At 33.5% G+C, this 20,657-nt stretch overlaps 1 protein-coding gene across 3 annotated transcripts in view; it reads left to right on the forward strand.

Moving 5' to 3' along the window:
- LOC143226768 (uncharacterized) overlaps positions 1–13,793 on the forward strand; it is a 248,974-nt gene extending 235,181 nt beyond the window's left edge. The window contains exons 5-6 of one of the 3 annotated variants that reach the window (XM_076458171.1): positions 8,454–8,525; positions 13,300–13,790. In XM_076458171.1, the coding sequence (XP_076314286.1) occupies positions 8,454–8,513 (60 nt within the window). In that variant the 3' untranslated portion in view covers positions 8,514–8,525; positions 13,300–13,790. Of the gene's footprint in view, positions 1–8,453; positions 8,526–13,299 lie in introns of all 3 variants that reach the window. The other 2 variants (XM_076458189.1, XM_076458164.1) reach the window with 2 other exon arrangements.
- The last annotated feature ends 6,864 nt before the right edge of the window (positions 13,794–20,657 follow it).

Here is a 20,657-nt window from a genome sequence, read left to right on the forward strand (position 1 = left end):
GCTTTAATTTTGCGTTTGTTTATGTTAGTTTCTTTATTTAGTATTTGAATGTTTTCTATGGTTATGTTGTGTTTATTTGACTTGCAGTGATTGAAAACGTGTGAAGGTAACTTTTTATGTTCTTTGAATCTGGTTTCCGTTTTTCTACTTGTTTCTCCAATATAAAAGTCGTGGCAATTATCACATTGTATTTTATAAACAATGTTGGTGTTAAATAAATAATGTTGGTAATAAAAATAATATAATAAATAATATAAAATTATATATTCAAACATCTAAGCACGCTCTCTACATTCCGACACTCAGCTACACAACCCTTTTCAGACATGTGGTCAGCTTCCGGTCAGTTACCTCCTTCTTTCTTTGTGAACCTGTCGATGACTGAAGAAGGTCGAAACGTTGTTTGCTCCTCTACGTAAAATATTTTCTCAACCCAAACGAGCCGTTTTTACATATATATAAGCGGGTTAATAGCTTTGTGTAGTTACATTTGTTTATAGAAATTGTTTTAACATAAGTATAGTGAATCTTGTTCCTTATGTAGAGCCGCTGGCTACCTATTAATCAATTTTATCACTATAAAAACAATTACTGTAACGCTAATAACGATTAAAATTCCACATTTACATTCCTTAACTTAGATAAAAGCTCTTATCTTTAATTAGAATGCGCATGAGCACTTTACTAACACTTATTTGGCTGCCCAATACAAAGAAAGATATAATACCTGGCCTTTAGACATTTATTTTGTTTGTGAAAAGTTTGAAAAGACTAAATGCAATGAAATGAAAAATTCTTATTTTTATGACTTTAATATATTGAAACTGAAATTATAAATGACTGCTTACACTCATGTTTGCATTGCAATTGTGTTGAACAGAAAAGACAGTTTTACAGGGGACGACATGACTTGTATGAGAAATAGTTTAAATTATGCTATGTGGATGTTAGAGATCAATATATTCAGTTATTAGTTCATGGAATGGTATTCAAAACTAGAAGTTCGTAAACATGAATACTGTAGTTGTAAGTCCACAGCAAAATGTGAAGAAATTGCGCGAGACGTTGCCCGACATTTCGTTCCATCTTAGAACAGATCGGAATAGTAACGCAGACTTATATTGCTTCTCTGACAAGACAGAAAGATCACTTATCATAAGTTAACTATATATATATATATATATATACGTCCTGTTATTACATAAAAACACTGCAGTATTCAAAGGGATATTTCTGAGACAAACGTAGTAGATTAAACGTGAGAAGCTGAATGAATAAAGAGTTGTTTCTACGAATTAGTCACAAATACAGTTACTTTTATTATAACAGATACTCTGAAGAAGTTAATGTTATACGTTCATTTATTTACGTTCTCGTTAGATAGTGCAAACGAGAACCATGAAAAAATAGCTACATTTTAATTAATCCACTGGATAGAGTGACCAGTAACTAAAGAAATGTTAACTGTCTCTCCAATCCCCTGTGGGTCAGCGATTAGTTTACGATCTTAAAACCTACAATTTTATATTTTCTGCTCGTAGCAGTTATTAGAGTACATTGTGTAGCATTGCACTAAGAATATGCACTACCTGTTTTTTGCAAAACTATTTAGAAAATTTCACAACAATATGAAATCACCAATATGAGTTAATGAAAGAACTGAAGAAAGACAAACAGACGTGTGGAAAAAATCTCTCTCATCGACCAATTCTAATCTATCCTTACAAGAGGAAAAGGTTTGTTTCGAAATTCGCGCAAAGCTACACGAAGGCTATCTGCGCTAGCGGTCCCTAATTTAGCAGTGTAAGATTAGAGGGAAAGCAGCTAGTCATCACCACCCACCGCCAACCCTTGAACAACTCTTTTATCAATTAATAGTGGGATTGACCGTCACATTATAACGCCCCCACGGCTGAAAAAGCGAACATGTTTGGTGTGTTGGGGATTCTAACCCGAGACCCTCGGATTACGAGTCGAGTGTATTAACCACCTGGCCATGCCAGGCCAGAGGAAAATGAGTTGTAAAGTAATATAGAACTTAGGATCAAATAAAGGTTACTGAAAACGTCTCGAATAGGTTAACAGGTTTATACTGTATAGACAGCTTAAAACTGAAACAGACATGGCCTGGTGGTTAGGACGTTCGACTCGCAAACCGAGAGTTGTGGGTTTGAATCCTCTTCCCGGAACATGTTCACCCTTTAATGATGCTCTTAGCTTCACCCGAATGTAAAAATATTGGCTAATACAGAAGTACCCAAGTGGTTTACCCCACCAGTATATGTGGAAGAAAAACACAGTTTAATGTTAGGAGGAATACCACAGAAAATTCGATTAACAATACTGATATGAAATCACTGGCTTGTCCTTAAAATTTGAGAGTGAAGAAAATAAATGAAGGGTAAAAGCTGACAGTAATAAGTTGTAGAGCTAGCTAATCTATTTCATTGACTGTTTTTCTCCCTTCTGTCTTTCCCGGGAAATAATTCTGGGAGAAAACAAGTACAGAAGATGTGAAAGATATGAAGGATTTAACTAGAAGACCTCCAGAAGTTTCGCTGAAACGGCAAGTTTTTGTTTTGTGTGTGTATGCGTGCATGTGTTGTTCTTTACTTTCGTAAAGTGATAAATTGTCAGGAAAATGCTTTAAATGGCAAGCCTAAAATTACCGCACATCCCATTTGTTAGAGCTTACTGGTTAAACAAAATCTGATAAACTGAGTCCGGGCCATATTAGACATCTAACGTATTATACCGAAACTCTCAACTCGCCTAATTAAGCCTCCAGCAGATTAATGGAGTTTGGTCTCTGTCTCGGCTTCAGTTTGCCGCTTCAGTGAAATTTGACTCCATAGAGAATGTCCTCATTTTCTCTTCCCAGCAATAACGTGAATTTAGCGAGCAGACGTTGAGATATTTGGTCCCAAGCCTCCGACACGACCAATTCAGAACGCTGTTCTTCAGGCGACTCGACGTAGCGAGAAAAGGGGTTCATTCTTGCACAACGAAGAAAACTACTTTGTCATGTAAGCACTCAAATTTAGCCGTCATATTCAACAAGGGGAGCAGTGAGTGTCGGAATAATGACTATCGGATACCATTTGTGGTGAATTACGAGTAACAAATCTAAGCCTAGTTTATACATGTAAATAGATTCACTCCACATGTATTGTCATAGAATCGTAAAGCAGTATAAAGACAGCAACATATTCTCTTGTTGTAGTTTCTATTTAGTTATTACTATTGTTTGAGAAGAAAACACTTGTATTGTTGCTCCAACATTATGATATGGAGAACTCCAGGATAACATTATAAAACATTAATGAAATGTATTGTAACATCTCTTGTCTTGAACTCTATACAACATTCTTTTTCGTAAAATGAGAATTAAATAAGTTGTGTGTTTTGAAGTTCATTTTCTATAATATGGGTGCTATACCACAAGCTAAGCTGTGCATTCTGTAGACGTTTTCCTATTCTAAGAATTAATGCTGTTTTCTACAGTATAGCTACTATACTACCAGCTAAGCTGTATATCTTACAGGCTTGATATTAACCTAAAAGATAATATTTTATAATCCAGTTATTATACCACAAGCTGAGATGCGTAATTTACAGGTTTGATTCTAAGGTAAAAGCTAATATTCTGTAATCTAGATGCTATATCATATTCTGAACAATATTTCAGTTCTGTATATTCCATAAGAACTGAAAAAGAGACCAAGTTATGTTTTCGTCTTGTTTAGTTTTCAGTTAAGATTTAAATTCTAAGTTCTGTAGTTTATATACTGAGTTCAAACTTAAACTGTAAAGTCTACAATTTTAGTTCTGAGCCACAAAAACTAAACTCTAAGAGTTAATGATTAGATATTAATTGCTAATTCTCAACTATGTATTCTGCGGATTTTGTTTTGAGCCAAGGATTATGTTCTATATATATCTAGATACTACACTAAAAGACAATCCGTTTATCCTATAGACTTGATTCTGTTTGTACTTTGTATGTCGAATTTTGCACAAAGCTGCTCGAGGGATATCTGAGCCAGCAATCCCTAATTTAACAGTGACAGACTAGAGGGAAAGCAGCTACTCAACGTCTCCCACTGCTAACTCATAGATTATTCCTTTACTAACAACAATTGGAATTGGTCGTACATAATAACGCCTTCATGGCTAAAACGACGAGCGTGTTTGGTGACGGGATTCTAACCCGCAACTTAGTTGTGAGTTTAAAAGTCAAAATACAGACCATGGACTGACCTAGAACTAGACTCCGTAGTTTGAAAGCATGTTTCTTAGATAAAAGTGGGCAAAATTATTTTGTATTATATTCTACAGGATTCTGGTTCTAAATCAAAAGCCAAATATACCTTTTACAAACATCGTTTTGAAGTAAGGGATAAAAGGTTTGTCTGTAATCCTGTAAATAAAAATGTTTTTTGTACTGTTTTGGGTTCTTGTACTGTTTAGGGTTCTTGCTGTTGAACCAAGATTTAGTTGTCCTGAGATTTTAACTCTGATTCAACAGTTAAACTTTGTATTTTGAAGTATTTGCTCTGAATCAAGAGCTGAGTTGCATTTCTTGTGATCTTTGTTCTGATTCGACATTGTTCAACTGTATAAGTTTTAGTTCTGGAACTGATTTGAAACTAAACTGCGTATTCTGCATTACTGGTCCTGAACCGCATATGATACAATATTTTTAGTTACAATGAAACCAACAATAACATTAATAACGTTATGTATGCTAATATTTTATCTATAGCTGGTGACACTTCGCCAGAAACATTATTATAAGTATTACCAATGTTTTCGAAACGTCTTGCTTCACATTAGATTGATAGTTTGTCGTTAATCACAAAGCTGTACAGCAGATTATCTTGTGCTTTGTTCACTGCGGGAATTGTACCCCGAACTTTAGAGTTATAAGCTGGCATACTTACCGCTGAGCTGCTAGAAGACGTGAATATTACGTAAAGTTTACCTTGTCATGTATAAAGTAACTCCTGTGTTGTGATTTTTGAAATGTTAATTTTTCAATGATTGACTGTTTCTTTGTTTGTTTGTTTGTTTGTTTTGAATTTGAATATCCGAGTGTTGCGGGTTCGAATCCCCGTTGCATCAAACATATCGCACTTTTAGCCGTGGGGGCGTTATAATGTGACGGTCAAATACCACTATTCGTTGGTAAAAGAGTAGCTCAAGAGTTGGCTGTGGGTGGTGATGACTAGCTGCCCTCCTCCTAGTTTTACGTTGTTAAATTAGGGGCGGCTAACGCAGATAGCACTCAAAACAAACAAACAAATAAACTGAATCTGTTGTGGTACCCTTGCCAGTTATAATTAGATTCTTATAAGTTGCCCTAGGGTTAGGTCGCTCGACACGTAATCTGCGAGCCGCGGGTTCTAATCCCGTTACTGAAGATGTTCGTCCTTTAAGCCAAGGGAGTGTAATTATGTGAGTAAATCCCATTAATCGTTGGTAACAAGTAGCTCACGAGTTGCCGGTGGATGGTGTTCACTAGTTGCCCTCCCTCTAGACTAGCGTAAGTAGTTTCCGAGTTGCTTTGCGCGAAATTAAACAAGTTAAGTTTTGTTTTTTAGATCAGTCATAGTGATATAGAGGTTTACAACTCGATGGGATCGGTTTCGGACATATGTTACGCGAAATTTCTAATTCCGCGTGGCCCACTGTGAACGAATTAAACTTAAAGTGTAGCAGCACATATGATATATTTACTTTCTTCTCGATTCCACATTTTTGTCAATTACTAAAAGCTTGAACTTAATGTAATAGGAGTTTATACGTATATGATCTTATTCAGTGCTATTAGTTGTGTATTACTTTGAAAACTTCGTTGGAATTGATTTTGTTAATCTTATCATCAGTAGAATCTTACCCAACAGTTACGATAAAAAGGCTTATCTCGAAATTTCTCAAAATAAACATAAAACCAAACTAAACAAAACAAGACATTCTGTATTTCTTCCTTCCCGATTGGGCTGGCCGTAGCTTAGTTGCTGCAGTAGCGAACTATAGATTTGATGTTACACGGTTTGTCTCCCGTTATCACAAGCAGTTTTGCACTTCTCAATTTGGCGCCATGGGTACGTTATAAGTGTGGTGTTTGAATCTCACTATTCGATTAAGAAAACACAAGAGCTAACGATAGAGAGTACTGACAGCCGCTCTTCTTCCAATATGTTAGTTAAAAATTGAAGACGACTAGCCAGGATAGTCTTTGTGTAGCTTTGCGCAAATACCCGAAACGAACAATCCTTCCTGAAATCAGTAATGGAAAAGAATGCTGAACAATTGTTGTTGTGTTTGTTTGTTTTTATCCAGCTCCCTTGAGAGGTGTTCTGGCTGTTTGCGTGTGTGTGTGAGTGGTTCTGTGACGTGCTCAGGATATGCACGCTAGTAGAATGAATAGTTTGCAGTTTATCTTTATTTGCATTTCATCAGCAAAATGGATTTCTCAGTCTGAAAATTTTGAGGCTGAAAGCAACGGACGTAGCTAATTTCTCTAAGGCCGTTTGCTTATTTTATTTCTGCGAGATAACATTAAAGTAACGAGGTAGAAAAACGAACAGATCTTTTCATTTGTATATTGAGCTTATTTGCTTTACATTTTTATATTCAAACTATCCAGGTCTTCTTATCGTATTAAAAACCTTTCCTTTTTAAGAAAATAATCGCATTTCCTTATCTGAAATTCCCATCACGATAGCAAGCTTATCGGAATAACAGACAGGCTAAATTACGACACAGATTTAATAAATTTTACTTAAACGTATTAGGATTATTAAAAGTAAGATATATACGGTGGTCGACGTGAATGGGCAAATAAAACAAAATGCAAATCTAATAAATACAGAACAATTTTTATCAAGAAAGTAACACCAGAAGCCTACTGCTATTGAGAGGATTTAACCCTAGTTTTGCTGAGGGGAGTTATTAACGTCAGAACTATAGTTTAGCTGAGAGGAGTTTGTAACGTCAGAACTTTAGTCCTGCCAAGGGGACTTAGTAACGTCAGAACTCTAGTCCTCCCAAAGGGATTTAGTAACGTCAGAACTCTAGTCCTGCTAGAGCAGATAGACCGATCTGGCTTTGCTATAAGAAAAACACACACTAGTCCTGCTAAGGGGACTTAGTAACGTCAGAACTCTAGTCCTGCCAAGGGGACTTAGTAACTTCAGAACTCTAGTCCTGCTAAGGGGACTTAGTAACGTCAGAACTCTAGTCCTGCCAAGGGGACTTAGTAACGTCAGAACTCTAGTCCTGCCAAGGGGACTTAGTAACGTCAGAACTCTAGTCCTGCCAAAGGGACTTTGTAACGAAAAGAGCCTATAAGTTTAAAAATATTTAGTAACAAAAGATTTAATTGATATTTAGCAGATTTAATAATACGATAGAAGCCTACATGTATAAAGAAGATTTAGCAACAAAGAAGTTTACCAGGTTAAAATATTAGGAGCATAATGAGAGCCTGTTGTTGTTGAGAAGACTAAATAACACTATTGACCCTTCCCTTCATGAGAGAATTTAATAATACAACCAGGGTTGAAGGGAGTTACAGAAGAGGACCCTACTACTGTTATTAAGATAAAACAATACAACAGGAGTAAGTTGATGTTAAGATAATTTAGTAATACAAGATGGATGAGCATCTGTGGGAATAAAACCTGCTGATGTTCTAAAGATTTGGTAACAGGAAAGGAGTCTACAGCCGTTTAGAAAGTTTAGTAATAATTTATTCTGACATACTTACCTGTGCAACAAGAACCTATTGATACTAATGGAAAAACATTGTTTTGCACATTTTGTTTTTCAGTGACGAATCATAATATCTCTAGTTTGACATAAACGTACGCTATGATGCTAAAGAGTGAAACGGTTTGAAAGCGTGACTACTTTATCGGAAAATCACTGGTATTTTTGAACCTCGTTGAATACTTATAGAAATATTTACAAAAACCATTTTTTTCGGTTCTAGCTTTTTTCTTAGCAAAATAATTCACAATAAAACTAATAAAATTCTGGAAGGCTTGCATATGTTAGGTTTTTCGCACAAAGCTACAGTAAGCCTTTTTCGTATAATCATCCCAAGTTTTGAATTGATAAACTAGAAAGAAGGCAGATAGTCAGCTAGCAGCACACACCATCAACTATTCTTATTGAACTAAATATTGGAATGTGGCCGTTATTCGATTAGCATATCTGAGGACGCACGGTATATATATGTATATATATAGAGATTTTCAGGAAACAGGTTCTAAACCATGATCCCTCAGATTCACAGTACAGGCACGCTAACAACTGAGTCACATTTAGTTCTAATTTTCAAAGATATTTATTGTGAGAGGCTGAAATGAGAGAAATCATACAGTAGTATATTTTATATCTTCTAAATAAAAATGAGTAATAAAAACACTTTATTTATATTTCAGATTTCCCAGGAAGAAAGTAAAAGCAGTTCACCAAAACTTCAAACTGACGAAGGAATTTGAATGTAATTGAGGGTGAGTGGGTAGCTTAGTTCAGGGATTAAAAGAAATGGAATTTTCATTAGACAGTATAGCTATATTTAACACAGATAGAAGTAGAAAATAGTTACGAAGAGTTATTTTAACTTGTTCAGTGCCGTAGATGAGATAACTCGTCCAAGCCGATCGGTAACACAGTGCCACGGACGAGTTAATTCGTTCTCAATAATACCTAACCTCAACACTAGATTTCAACACCATACATGCATTTGACCTACGTACAAATTTTTTCACTTTCGATCTAAAATGGCGTCACGAAAAAAGTTACAAAATGAAGAAGCATTAGAGTTGTATTGTAGCAGCTGAAATACTTGTCAGTCAACAGGTTAAAATTGTATTTAGCAACTGGTTTGTTGAATAGGTGAATTAGATGTATGGTTTCTATGCGTTCCTCTAATGATTCAAGATGTCATCTGTTCTACTGTCATTAGGTCTATGGTTTTATGATTGAAAATGAAATATTTTGACACCTTTATTGAAGTTGTTCGTAATTTATATATGATTATAGCGCTACCTGGAGGAAGATATTTATCTAAAGATATGCAGTTTATTCTTTTAAATTGAACTCAGTTTTATTACCATAAAATCCTGATGTGACATGAAATAGAAATGTGTGACCGGTAATGTCGACTTATAAAAACGGACTTCAACGGTAGACACAGTTATGTACTAAAACAGCTAAAACGATGTTATAAGTTGCTTTTTTTTTCGTTTTCCTCAAAGATATATCGAAACTTCAGGGTGAAGTTTACACTTAAGCCCGTTCTGGTATCTTATTTGAAATGCAGTTAAGAGATTAATGACTAGCTTAATAGATTGTTACTAGCTTATATGGACGTTCAACATTGAGACGGGTCGATTAATTAGTGATGACTCAGTTGATACAAGTCAACAACACGTTTTATGACATGTTATTTACTCTGGCAGCTGTTTAGCTCCTATTTCATCAAGTAATTCTATGTATGATCGTAATTTAATAATCTATGAATTAGCCCAGTAACTGTAAAGAGTGTGTCAAATTTAATTATTTGAGTCAGGTAAGAACACAAAACGAAATAAAGGTTAATAAGGTTATAACTAAATTCTTACTGTGTGAATGCTTGACTGTAATAATTATTGACGTCATAAAATAATAAACAATAAAAATAAATTTGGTTATAATGTTAGATTTGAATTTTGCCCAAAGCTACACGAGGGCTACCTGCACTAACTCTCCCTAATTTAGCACTTTAAGACTAGATGGAAGGTAGCTAGTCATCACCACCCATCACCGACTCGTGGGCTATTCTTTTATCAACGAATAGTGGGATTGACCGTCACATTATAATACCACAATGACTGAAAGGGTGAACATGTTTGGTGGGACGGGGATTCAAACTCGAGATCCTCAGATTGCGAGTCAAGCTCACTAACCATCTGACCATGCCAGACCGATGTAATGTTAGAATAATAGTATATAGTTTTTATTAACCTTAAAAGTATGCTATAATAATATGTATTCTAAATTAATATTTAACTCTAGGTTATCGTTATCCACATTCTTTCACTATGGATTTGAATATCAAAATACAATACTTCATTATACATTTTGTTCATTGTACTTTTTCACTATATACCTTTTTTAGCATTGTTTTACTTTAAATTCCACTAAAATATTTCTGCGGTTTCCAAATGCATTTACTTTTGATATTTTTACAGTCATTCTTGTAATAGTAAAGATGTTTTCTTTTAACAACATCCGTTAGTATTATCTTTCTGTATTCCATTTCATCTTTCCGAACTTTGTTGTTTTTTTTTGTTGTAATTACGTCAAACACTTTTGGCTTTTCATACATTTGTCATATTGACTGATTTTGAGGCTCATAATTAGTTCACCTGCTCGTAGTTTATAACCAGTTTATTTGGTTTTTCCAATTCTGCTTTTACTTTAATTAAAGTTCTAATACCCATACCAGCTGTCTTAAGAATACACATTTACTTCAAGTGGGTTTCTCGTCATGACGAATTTGTTTTTACACTCTTTTCTTTAATTCCACCTAGGAATTTTAAAATTTTGTCAAAACTGATTTATATTGCAGTTTCAAACACGTTTCCAAATCATCAAAATAGTGTTTCATTGGCTAATGAATCGTACTGAAAAAACAACAACTAACTGATAAGGCCCTTGTTGTTTCGACAAGCGGACGTATCTTCAGGGTTAGAAGCGGAATTACCCTTTGAGAAAACGAATCCATCCCTTGAAAACGCCAAAGATTTGTCTTTCTTTATGTAACTTAATATTTGTTGGTTTTTTTCCTTACTTGTGTGCCTGACATGGCCAGGTGGGTAGGGCGTTCGACTTGCAATCTGAAGATCGCGGGTTTGATTCCTATCGTTATGTCAGCCGGGGAGATTCAAAATGTGACGGTCAATCCCACTGTTTGTTAGTAAAAGGGTGCCTCAAGAGTTGGCGGTAGGTGGTGATGTCTAGCGGTCTTCCCTATAGTCTTACACTTCTAAACTATGGACGGCTAGCGCAGATAGTTCTTGTGTAGTTGTGCACAAAATTAGAAAAAAAAACGTCCTTGTTTACGTTTTCTGATCATTATTGCTAGGTGTAATAAACAAGTACAAATCGTTTTTTAACTACAATATATATATATATATATATATAAATTTATATAACATAAACTCATTCTTCATAATGTAGAGTAAAAATAATCAAATTATGTTCGGTCATTTGTAACATGGTTTTACCTTCAGATTGGATGTTGATATATTTTACCTTCTTGTCACAATGTGTTGCGTGGATAGAGCATCAAACAAAACAAAATAAATCTATCGTGGCCACTAACGTAAAAGTTGTTATTGCAGAATACGGTCTTTTTGAGAGATCAAGCTTCACGTTTGCGCATACTCACTTGAAGTCCACACGAAGTTCTGAAGCAGACTTCGTTAGGAGCCACATGGGAACTACAAAGCCGGAGATGGTCCAAACGACCTTAACAACCCAATTAAAGCATAGTTTGTTTGATCCAGCAAACAGCAAATAGCACGTTAAGATAGCTTCTCATCTATAGAGTTTCATCTAAATCTTTGACTGTAGACAGTTAGGCAGCTTGAAAATGGGCTTATTCATCCTATCCAATGCATGAAGATTAGAGGGATTTTTTTTTCAAAGAGATGTTGTTTTGCCATCACATGTATTTGCTAAGGGGTTTAATAAAAAAAACAGCATAGGGAGATAGATGAGAATCTTTAGAGGAAATATTTTCTGTCATTTCAAAGCATCGTATCTGTTTCTTATCGAAATTTCCAAAATAAACAGACAAAATTGCAGTGCTTTGCTATACTTACCTTAGGTATGTACATCATATTGTAACTGTAGAACTTTTTTCCTTCAGTTCAATTGGTTAGTGACAATTTGTTGTTGTTGTTTGTTTTTCTACTTACACCATTTCAGCAATCTTAGAAAACACAAGGCAATCTCGCCAAAACGGTTTTTTGCAGTAATAAGACATGAAATCCGATAATAAAACAACATAGCTCGTTATGTGCCTTTCTCTTTTCTTTTTCGTTTTACTAAAATATTTGGTTCAGCTGTATTTCAGAGAAGTTTTAAAAAATCCAATAAAATTAATGAGAAAATGAACTATACACTACTTTTCGTCATATATTTTTTCCTACAAGTTTTTAAAGCACGTGTCTTGCTTATGAAATCAATACGCACACATTCTTACATTCAAGATCGCCATCTGCTGGATGAGGTGATAGAATAATTTTTTCTTGTTCCCATTTTCTGACCTTGCGTAGTCTGGTAGAGGGTGCTCTAATCGCAACTGAGGAACGCGAGTTTGAACCATCATTACCGTAAATGTTTGCTCTTTCAGTCGTGAGAGCGTTATAATGTGCGGTCAATCTTACAGTTCGTTGGTAAAAAAGAAACCCAAGAGTTGGCCGGGGGTGGTGGTTAACTACTTACCTTACCTATAATCTATCATTGCTAAATAAGGGCTGACAAGTGTGGATAGTCCTCGAATGACTTTTTGAAAAATTCAAAGCATGCCAAGTACAATCTTTATTCACATTGTTACGTTGTCTTTTTAACACTATTATAAAGCATTTGTAGACAACCATAGTTAAAGATATTAACCTGTTCAACTCGTCCAAGCCGATCGGTAACACAGTGCCACGGACGAGATAATTCGTTTCCAATAATACTTAACTTCAACGCTAGATGTCAGCACCATACATGCATTTGACCTACTTACAAATTGTTTCACTTTCGATCCAAAATGGCATCACGAAAAAGTTACAAAATGAAGAAGCATTAGGGTTGTATTGTGGCAGCTGAAATACTTGGCAGTCAACTGGTTAAAGAACAAGTGGTTTTTATAATTAATGTAATTTTTTTATGAAAGGCGAGCGTGTTTAGATTTTACGATAATATCAAGTACTGCATTTCAACAGTTTATTTTATTTACTTTTTGGAAAACTTAAATCAAGTTGTAAATTTCGAAGAGTAAAAAATACTGCCAACCTCATAGTAATGATGTAATAAACCATGACAGTGTAAGTGACGCGTTCCTTGTTTAATACTTGTGCTTAAGATTCAGCTGTTGAATCCCAATAGCAACCAACAATCAGGGAACCATTTTACAGTTAACCACTATAATTAATAGTAACGTCCTAGATTCCACTGCATTACTATCATTCAGAACTATTTTGAAGTTACTGTTTTTAAAATAATTTTGTTGTTTCTTTCTATTAGGACTGAAAGTATATCTCTGATTTAATCTCAAGAACAACCACATGGTTGGATTATCGCACCCTTGTGGTCAGCGGTCCGTCATTTCCGGTTCAGCATGCTTTGTGACGTCATTATTTTAGTTCTGACACCGGAGAGACACCTAGTCGGAAGACTGTGATACATATGACTATCTTTGCAATAGGTCAGAGTTTTTGTTCTGCGTGTCCTACAAAGGATGAAATGCCGTCGTATTTGTATTTAACGTGTTGCTTGGTTGTATAAAATAAATCTTTTTAGTAGAAATACATGCTTAACCGATTGAAGCGTTGCAGTGGTGATAAAGTTCTGGTTGGAGATGCGAACTCTTGAAGTTTTGTCGTCCCAGCTAGCCTAGCTGATTTTATTGGCCAAGTTTGTCTGATAACTCTTTGTTATTTTCTGAAACAATCTAGATATTTTGGTAGCTATGTAGAACTCTCATTGTTGTTACAACATTTTATAGTCGTCTTTTTGGTATATATTATTGTGGATAAAATGATAACTGAAAACATGCCTAAGTAGTATAGGTATATTTCGAAAGTGTTGTCAAATATATATTGATATATATATATATGGATATTTTTATGCCAGTGCAGTTTACTGAACACATGTTTCTGATCTTGATGTTGTTGAAATTTATTTTGTAAAAATAACCCTTACCATGTGATGTGCTGTTTGTTACATTTCAATGGTTTTTTTGTTGTTTATGATGAGATAGTAAAAAGCATTTCCAAAACCTTAACAAGAGACACGAAAACAATTTGCGCTTGCGCGAGTAACAAATTACATAAAATATTCTGTCATTGGTGGTCTGATTATTTTGGTGACGAATAAATAAATGAAATACAGGATAAAATTTCTGAGTTTTTTTTTTAAGTTTATATGTAATTGTACTGGTTAAGTTTCATATTTCTTGATTTACATAATTTATTTTAAACTTCATAGTTATTGTAGTTTCATCGTACATAATATCTTTCAAAAATGAACAAATTGAACATTTTTTTGATATTTTGTAAATTACGTTTAAGTGTACTAATACTGTGAAGTATTTTTATTTTGTGTGCAGTTCTTTCTGAAATTGCAACATTAAGGTGTATGGGAATAGAAATGGTTTTTATGATTTCCCACGTTGAAACTTTTAACGCTAATAAAATGTATAAATATTTGACTATCATCTTAACAGAACCTAACTGAAGATGGGAAGTGTTGTCATCTGAAACCTAGCTTCCTCAAGTTGCATATTCCATAAATATAGAAAATATTAATTTAATTGTTATTATTACTTTTATTACTAATAATTTATCAGTTCCTTCCCTTTATTTATCCAGCTTTCTTTCAGACATAATGAGGTACAAAGACACTTGAAGATTTTGATTTCAGTCTGTGATATTTGTTTCCTTTACGGAAAAAAAAAAGCATCTTTAGAGATTTCCTTTTCAGACACGACTGATCGTTACTTACGTAATGGTTTAAAGATTGATGTGTAAACATGTTACACTTATTGAAAGGTACAAATAAAACTTCTCGAGAATTTCCAAATAGTTTACGGATCGTACAGGGAACGTTCTTACATTTTTTAACGAAATGTGTTTTCTGTGATGTATAATTCTTTCAGGTTTAAGTGCATTAATGTAAGAATAAAATAAATTAGTATTTTACGCGTTTTGTTTACCCTAAGTCAGTATACAATGAGAAAAAAACACAAAGTTAATAATATAATGTTAGAATTGAAGTTATTTCTACTTTATTCGTAAAGTATATACCTGAAATAATCTGAGACAAATACAATTATATTCAATTCGCAAAAATATACTAAATCAATTAGACTTAACTTTAAAATGTTCATCTGATCATATACACACCTAACTTCTTGCCAATTATGCTTAGCGTACAAATTCGTGTTTATTTTGTAGTCTTGGCGTTCAAGTAGAACTTGCCACAGCTTCATGAATAAAGAGTATTTTGATATAGATATTGCGGTGTAAATATTTAGTCTTTTATTGCTTTGTGGGGAAAAAACATAGTTTATTGTAAAGTTGTTTATATTTTGAAAACAACCACGACAGCTCTTCGAATTTTCGATAATAGGATGTCATATAGTTTTAAGGTTTAACTTACAAGATATAAGATTTGTAAGCACCTTAAAAAAAAAGATTTTTACACTTTTTAGATATATAGTAGATTTATGTGACGTAAAATTTGTAGATATGTCATTAGGTGTACTGTGTTTTAAATATAGTTGTGTTGATGTTCGTAATACTCTAAAACAATAGGATAGGTTGAAATATGTGAAATAAATCTTTTAATAAATTTATAGCCGTGTAGCCAAGCTGGACTTTTCCTCTTGTATATGGTGGTTTTAGAATATATTGTTGTAATCTTCAATATTGTTGAAATAGCTTTAATTCACTTTTAATCGCTACTTGTCGCTATTTTCTAAGTGTTTCAGTTCGTGTTATTTCTCACGTAAAACGATGTTGTATCTTGTAAGATTTGTGATCATGTGCTCAACCCGATAGCATCTTGTAGTAGGAGACACAACTGATCTGATGAGTAATAATTATTTGCACTTTCATAGATTTAGAAACTAAAGCAAAGTCCACTTCACTTGTGTTATTATTAGCAGTAGTAACAGTGTAAGAATACCGTCAACTCTGTTTAGAATAGCCCGTTATTTCTTAACGAAACAAAACACAGAAATGGTATTAGATGTATTAGGTTTCAAACACATTGGGGCGCCAGACACGCGGAAGGTGGGTAAAACTTATATCCTCTATTACACCTGCGATGAAATTCAAGGCATATGCTTGAACAGTAAATAATATTTAGTGTTTTAAAAACAACAGTCAGTGATGTATGAAAAGTTGTTCCGGTATTTTCCAATCACATTTGTTTTTACAGCAACCTTGGTCATGGCAAGTTAACTGTTCTGTGACCTACTGTGGTAAAAAGTATTCTGTGTGAAGAGAAAGAGTATCGTATGTAAAATGCCTAAGCTGGCGAATCGCTTAGGTTTGTAGGCCTAACAAAACGAATAAAATCTGGTTTGACTGCAGGAATTTTATTTCTTGTTCTTCGTAGTCGGCCTTTTGCAGGTTTAAAACTCAAGGTGCGTGAAAATAATTGTGTCAAATAAGTAACTAAAAACATAGTAAGTAAATAAAACACATCTACAGTTAATCATGATTTGATCGCTCTTGTAAATGTGTATTAAACGATAATACACGTAAGCAATAATTATATTCAAGATAATTTTATGTACAGCAGATATTAATGAAAATGTGTGCAGTCCTAAGTCTAGATTCATATTTTAAACCGTGTTAAGGTAAGGTGGTCTGGAGCTATTCATTACTGAACCAAGTTCCAAATAATACGGATTTAACATTAACTAAAACAATACTTGAGTCTACTTTAAAAGTATTAATTAACAGTGTAAACTACTAAGTACAATCAAAGTTATAATGTATCAGCTATTTTTTAAAGTAGTATTTATTCCACCTAAATTAAGTGCAGACTGAGTTTTGAACAATTAGAATTGTACAAATAAAGTAACTCACCAGTTTTTGAAAAGTTTAAGCTTTACAACATGTACAATTAATTGCTCAAAGAATCTGCAATAGTCCCTAACATCCTGTTTTTAAATGCTCTTATCCGTAGAAAATGTATATATACAGAAATATTTTTTTCTTCTTCATCTAAGATGTAAAAGTAACATCATTCCCAAGAATCCATGTATGGGAACTCAGGAGCAAGCTCTGATGAATGTTCTCAGATATAGTACAAGAAAGATTATATTATCTTGTTAGGTAGAAAGTTGCAAACAAATATATTTGAAGTATATACACCCATATATGGCTTTATTGGGCTTAACTGATTATAATATGGCTCCTCCGCTAAAGAAGTTCATCCTGTAATTTGTCAAATTTAGCCTTTGTTTTAAAAGCTCGGAACAGCAGACACTGCAGGGAGGCCTGATGGAATAAGGTTTACTTAAATCCTATGAAGGATCTTTCGTATGGATAAAGCTAATGAACAAAGTAACCGAGTATGAAAATCGATGCTGGCAATGTCTGACGACCGAATCCAGTGCTCGTAAAAATGTTCAGAACCTAACTTGTAATTTGTTCATTATACGTTCGTCTAATAGTGACCATACTGGACGTGTAACACAATATTTTTGTCGAAGACGGTTTCCCGTTTTGTGTCGTTTATGTACTCTGACCATCAAACTAGTTATGACAGCAATAAAATATCGCATGCTTATATTTTGTTAGTATACGAAAAAAAAAACCGCTGAAGAAAGCCGGATTTAAAACCTAGCCTAAATTCGAACGTAAGCCTATATCTGTAACAGTAATTCTATGAAGTTTTATAGTAATAAATGTCTTGAGTGTATGCCAATAGAGAAGATATTCATATATTATGCTTCTTTAAAAACACTTATTAGAAGTTAACACTTTTTTTAAGTTAACATAGCTTTTACAATAATCAAAATTTTGTAACAAACGTATTTTCTTGTGAAACTCACGTAACAATCAAATAGTCAAAATTAACACCAAAAGCTGTTAAATGTTATGTTCTTTATGAACTTGGTAAATCAGTTGAAAACAGTAAGGTACCCGGAATATCATAAAATACAATATTTTAAATGTAAACTTTTTATAAAAACAAACTTTGTTGCACTTTGAAAAAAACCGAAAACACGTATAACCGTACAAACAAAAATACAAGTTGTGGAGAATTTGAAAACCTGTAAAACAATGCAGTAGTTCTGTTTATAAAATATTAGAGAATAGTACAAAAATACAGTATTCCAGTCTGTGATGTACCCGAAAATTATACAAAATTCATTAATTTTGTCAAATGCCAAAAACAGTACAGAAACGCAAAATTCCAGTTTGTGACGTATCTTAAAATCAGTCGACTATAATTTCTCCTTGTTTTGTTTTTTTAAATAACAAGTAGATCGTATACAGTAGTTTATTTTGTGATACCTCTGGAAACTACAAAGTTCTTCATCGTGTATAGTGTCAAAAAAAAAAACTAACAGTTTTTTAAAGTCGCTGAAAACCGTACAATATGAGTGTTCTTCACACAAATATTATCATATTGTTTGTAATTTGAGAGGCGTTTAAACGTACAGTTAGTACTTTTGCTTGTAGAAACAACGCCGTTGTTGTATATGTGTGTGTGTTTTCTTATAGCAACGCCACATCGGGCTATCTCCTGAGTCCACCAAGGGGGATCGAATCCCTGATTTTAGCGTTGTAACTATTGTTGTAAATTTAACACCTGTATTGTTGGTGTATTTTAGGTTTTTGATTTGCTGGGTAGTGTGGTTGTTAGAATTCAACAATGTTTATTGTCAAAATGTAATAGATAAGTCTTTTTAAAAGACGTGTGATAATGTCGTGTTACAATAACGCTTGTATTTTGCAGTATTTATCAAGTATGGGTAAAAACGCTTTGGCTAATAATGTATATGCGTTTATTCCCGTTTTCGTCTACAGGTAATATAGCTGTGTTATATTTGTTGCTAGCTGAAGCCGGGTTGTGGAGCTGATAGTTTCTAATGAACACTATGATTAAACGGTTACGTTAAATGTAATGTTTCAGTCTGATTGTTAGCCAACGACTGAAAATCTGGCAGCTGTAATCAGCGTTTGAAGGTAGTAACGCTAATATTAAAACCGTTTGTTAGTGCGTGAAGACTGTAATAGTTTAATTTTGATTATATGGTTACAGAGATTGCAACGTTATGTTTTTTTTTTTACTGTTTAATTGTAATCTAGATACAGAAAACTATAACAGTTTATTTATAATGTATAAAGACAAAAGACTTAGAGGGTGTAATGGTTTGTTCGTAATGTATAAAGACGGCAAATTTAGAGACTGTAACGATTTGTTTGCAACGTATAAATACAACAGATTTATCAACTGTAATGGTTTGTTTGTAATGTATAAAGACAGTAGATTTATAGTCTGTAACGGCTTGTAACGTATAAAGACAGTAGATTTATAGTTTGTGATGGTTTGTAATGTATAAATACAACAAATTTGGAGACCGTACGGCTTGTTTGTAATTTACAAAGACATGTAGATTTAAATATTGTAACGGTTTGGTTGCAATGTGCAAAAACATGCAGATTTAGAGATTGTAACTTTGTTAATGAAAAAAAACATACAGGTAAACATATTGCAACGACTTATTTGATTACGTACACAAGAAAAAGGTGTGAGGCCTGTAACAGTTTGTTTGTTCATGTAGAAAGAAACAGATATGTCTAAACATTGTAATAGATTGTTTGGTAACGTATGGTAAAATAACATTTAAAGAATATATCAATTTGTTGATGTATGAAACATACAGGTGTAACAATATGCTTGATGACATAGAAACTCTCTACGGATTAAAGACTAACAGTTTATTTCTTTAATTATAAGACATATAACTGTGGATATTATGACATTTTATCTTAATGTATGACATTATTAAACAACAGGAGACTGAAATAGTTGATGATGGAAAAGCTAAGGTAACATATTAGGCAGACTCACTACCCATAGATATTTAATATTCCAGGCTTAAGAGTACAGAATTTTACGTAAAGCCAGCTAAATAATATAAACCATCAGACACATACAAAGTTTTCTAATACTACTATATAGATCATTGCTAATTACCATCTCCGTTTTGTTGAATGGAAGATAATTTTAAACTAAAATTTATCAGTAAGATTCAATATTGTAAAATACCTGTTAAACTATAAATTTACGTGCTAGAAGCAAACCTGTTACAAATGTTCATGCAGACGATATAGGAGCATGCCTGTTGTGCTGTAAATCTATACGATATCAGGAAATCCTTTTAATGTACTTATTCAAGAGACAAAGAATTCTGAAAGTTGTACTATATATGGCTTAGTATAGTGTAAGTTTTCTCATAAAATAACTACTAATAGGTTTATCGAAATATTTTAAAATAAACTTCAAGACCTTAAAAAAAACTTCAGGCTAGATACACTAGAACATTTTCTATTCAAAATGCAATGTAAATATGATACTTCTTGTCAAACAGAAGATTTTGTGTTGCAAAGATAAGGAAAACGTATAGTTTTAATACAAGCAAGATTCCTCACTGAAGAAAATAAATTTAAAAAGACATTTCGGTTTAATACAGAAGTGATTTACTAGACACTTCTCCACTAAAGAAAATAAATTAAAAAAGACATTTCGGTTTAATACAGAAGTGATTTACTAGACAATTCCTTACTGAAGAGAATAAATTAAAAAGACACTTCAGTTTAATACAAAAGTGATTTACTAGACAATTCCCCGCT

This window comes from Tachypleus tridentatus, chromosome 1 (assembly GCF_004210375.1).
Source record: "Tachypleus tridentatus isolate NWPU-2018 chromosome 1, ASM421037v1, whole genome shotgun sequence".
NCBI classification, from domain to species: domain Eukaryota; kingdom Metazoa; phylum Arthropoda; class Merostomata; order Xiphosura; family Limulidae; genus Tachypleus; species Tachypleus tridentatus.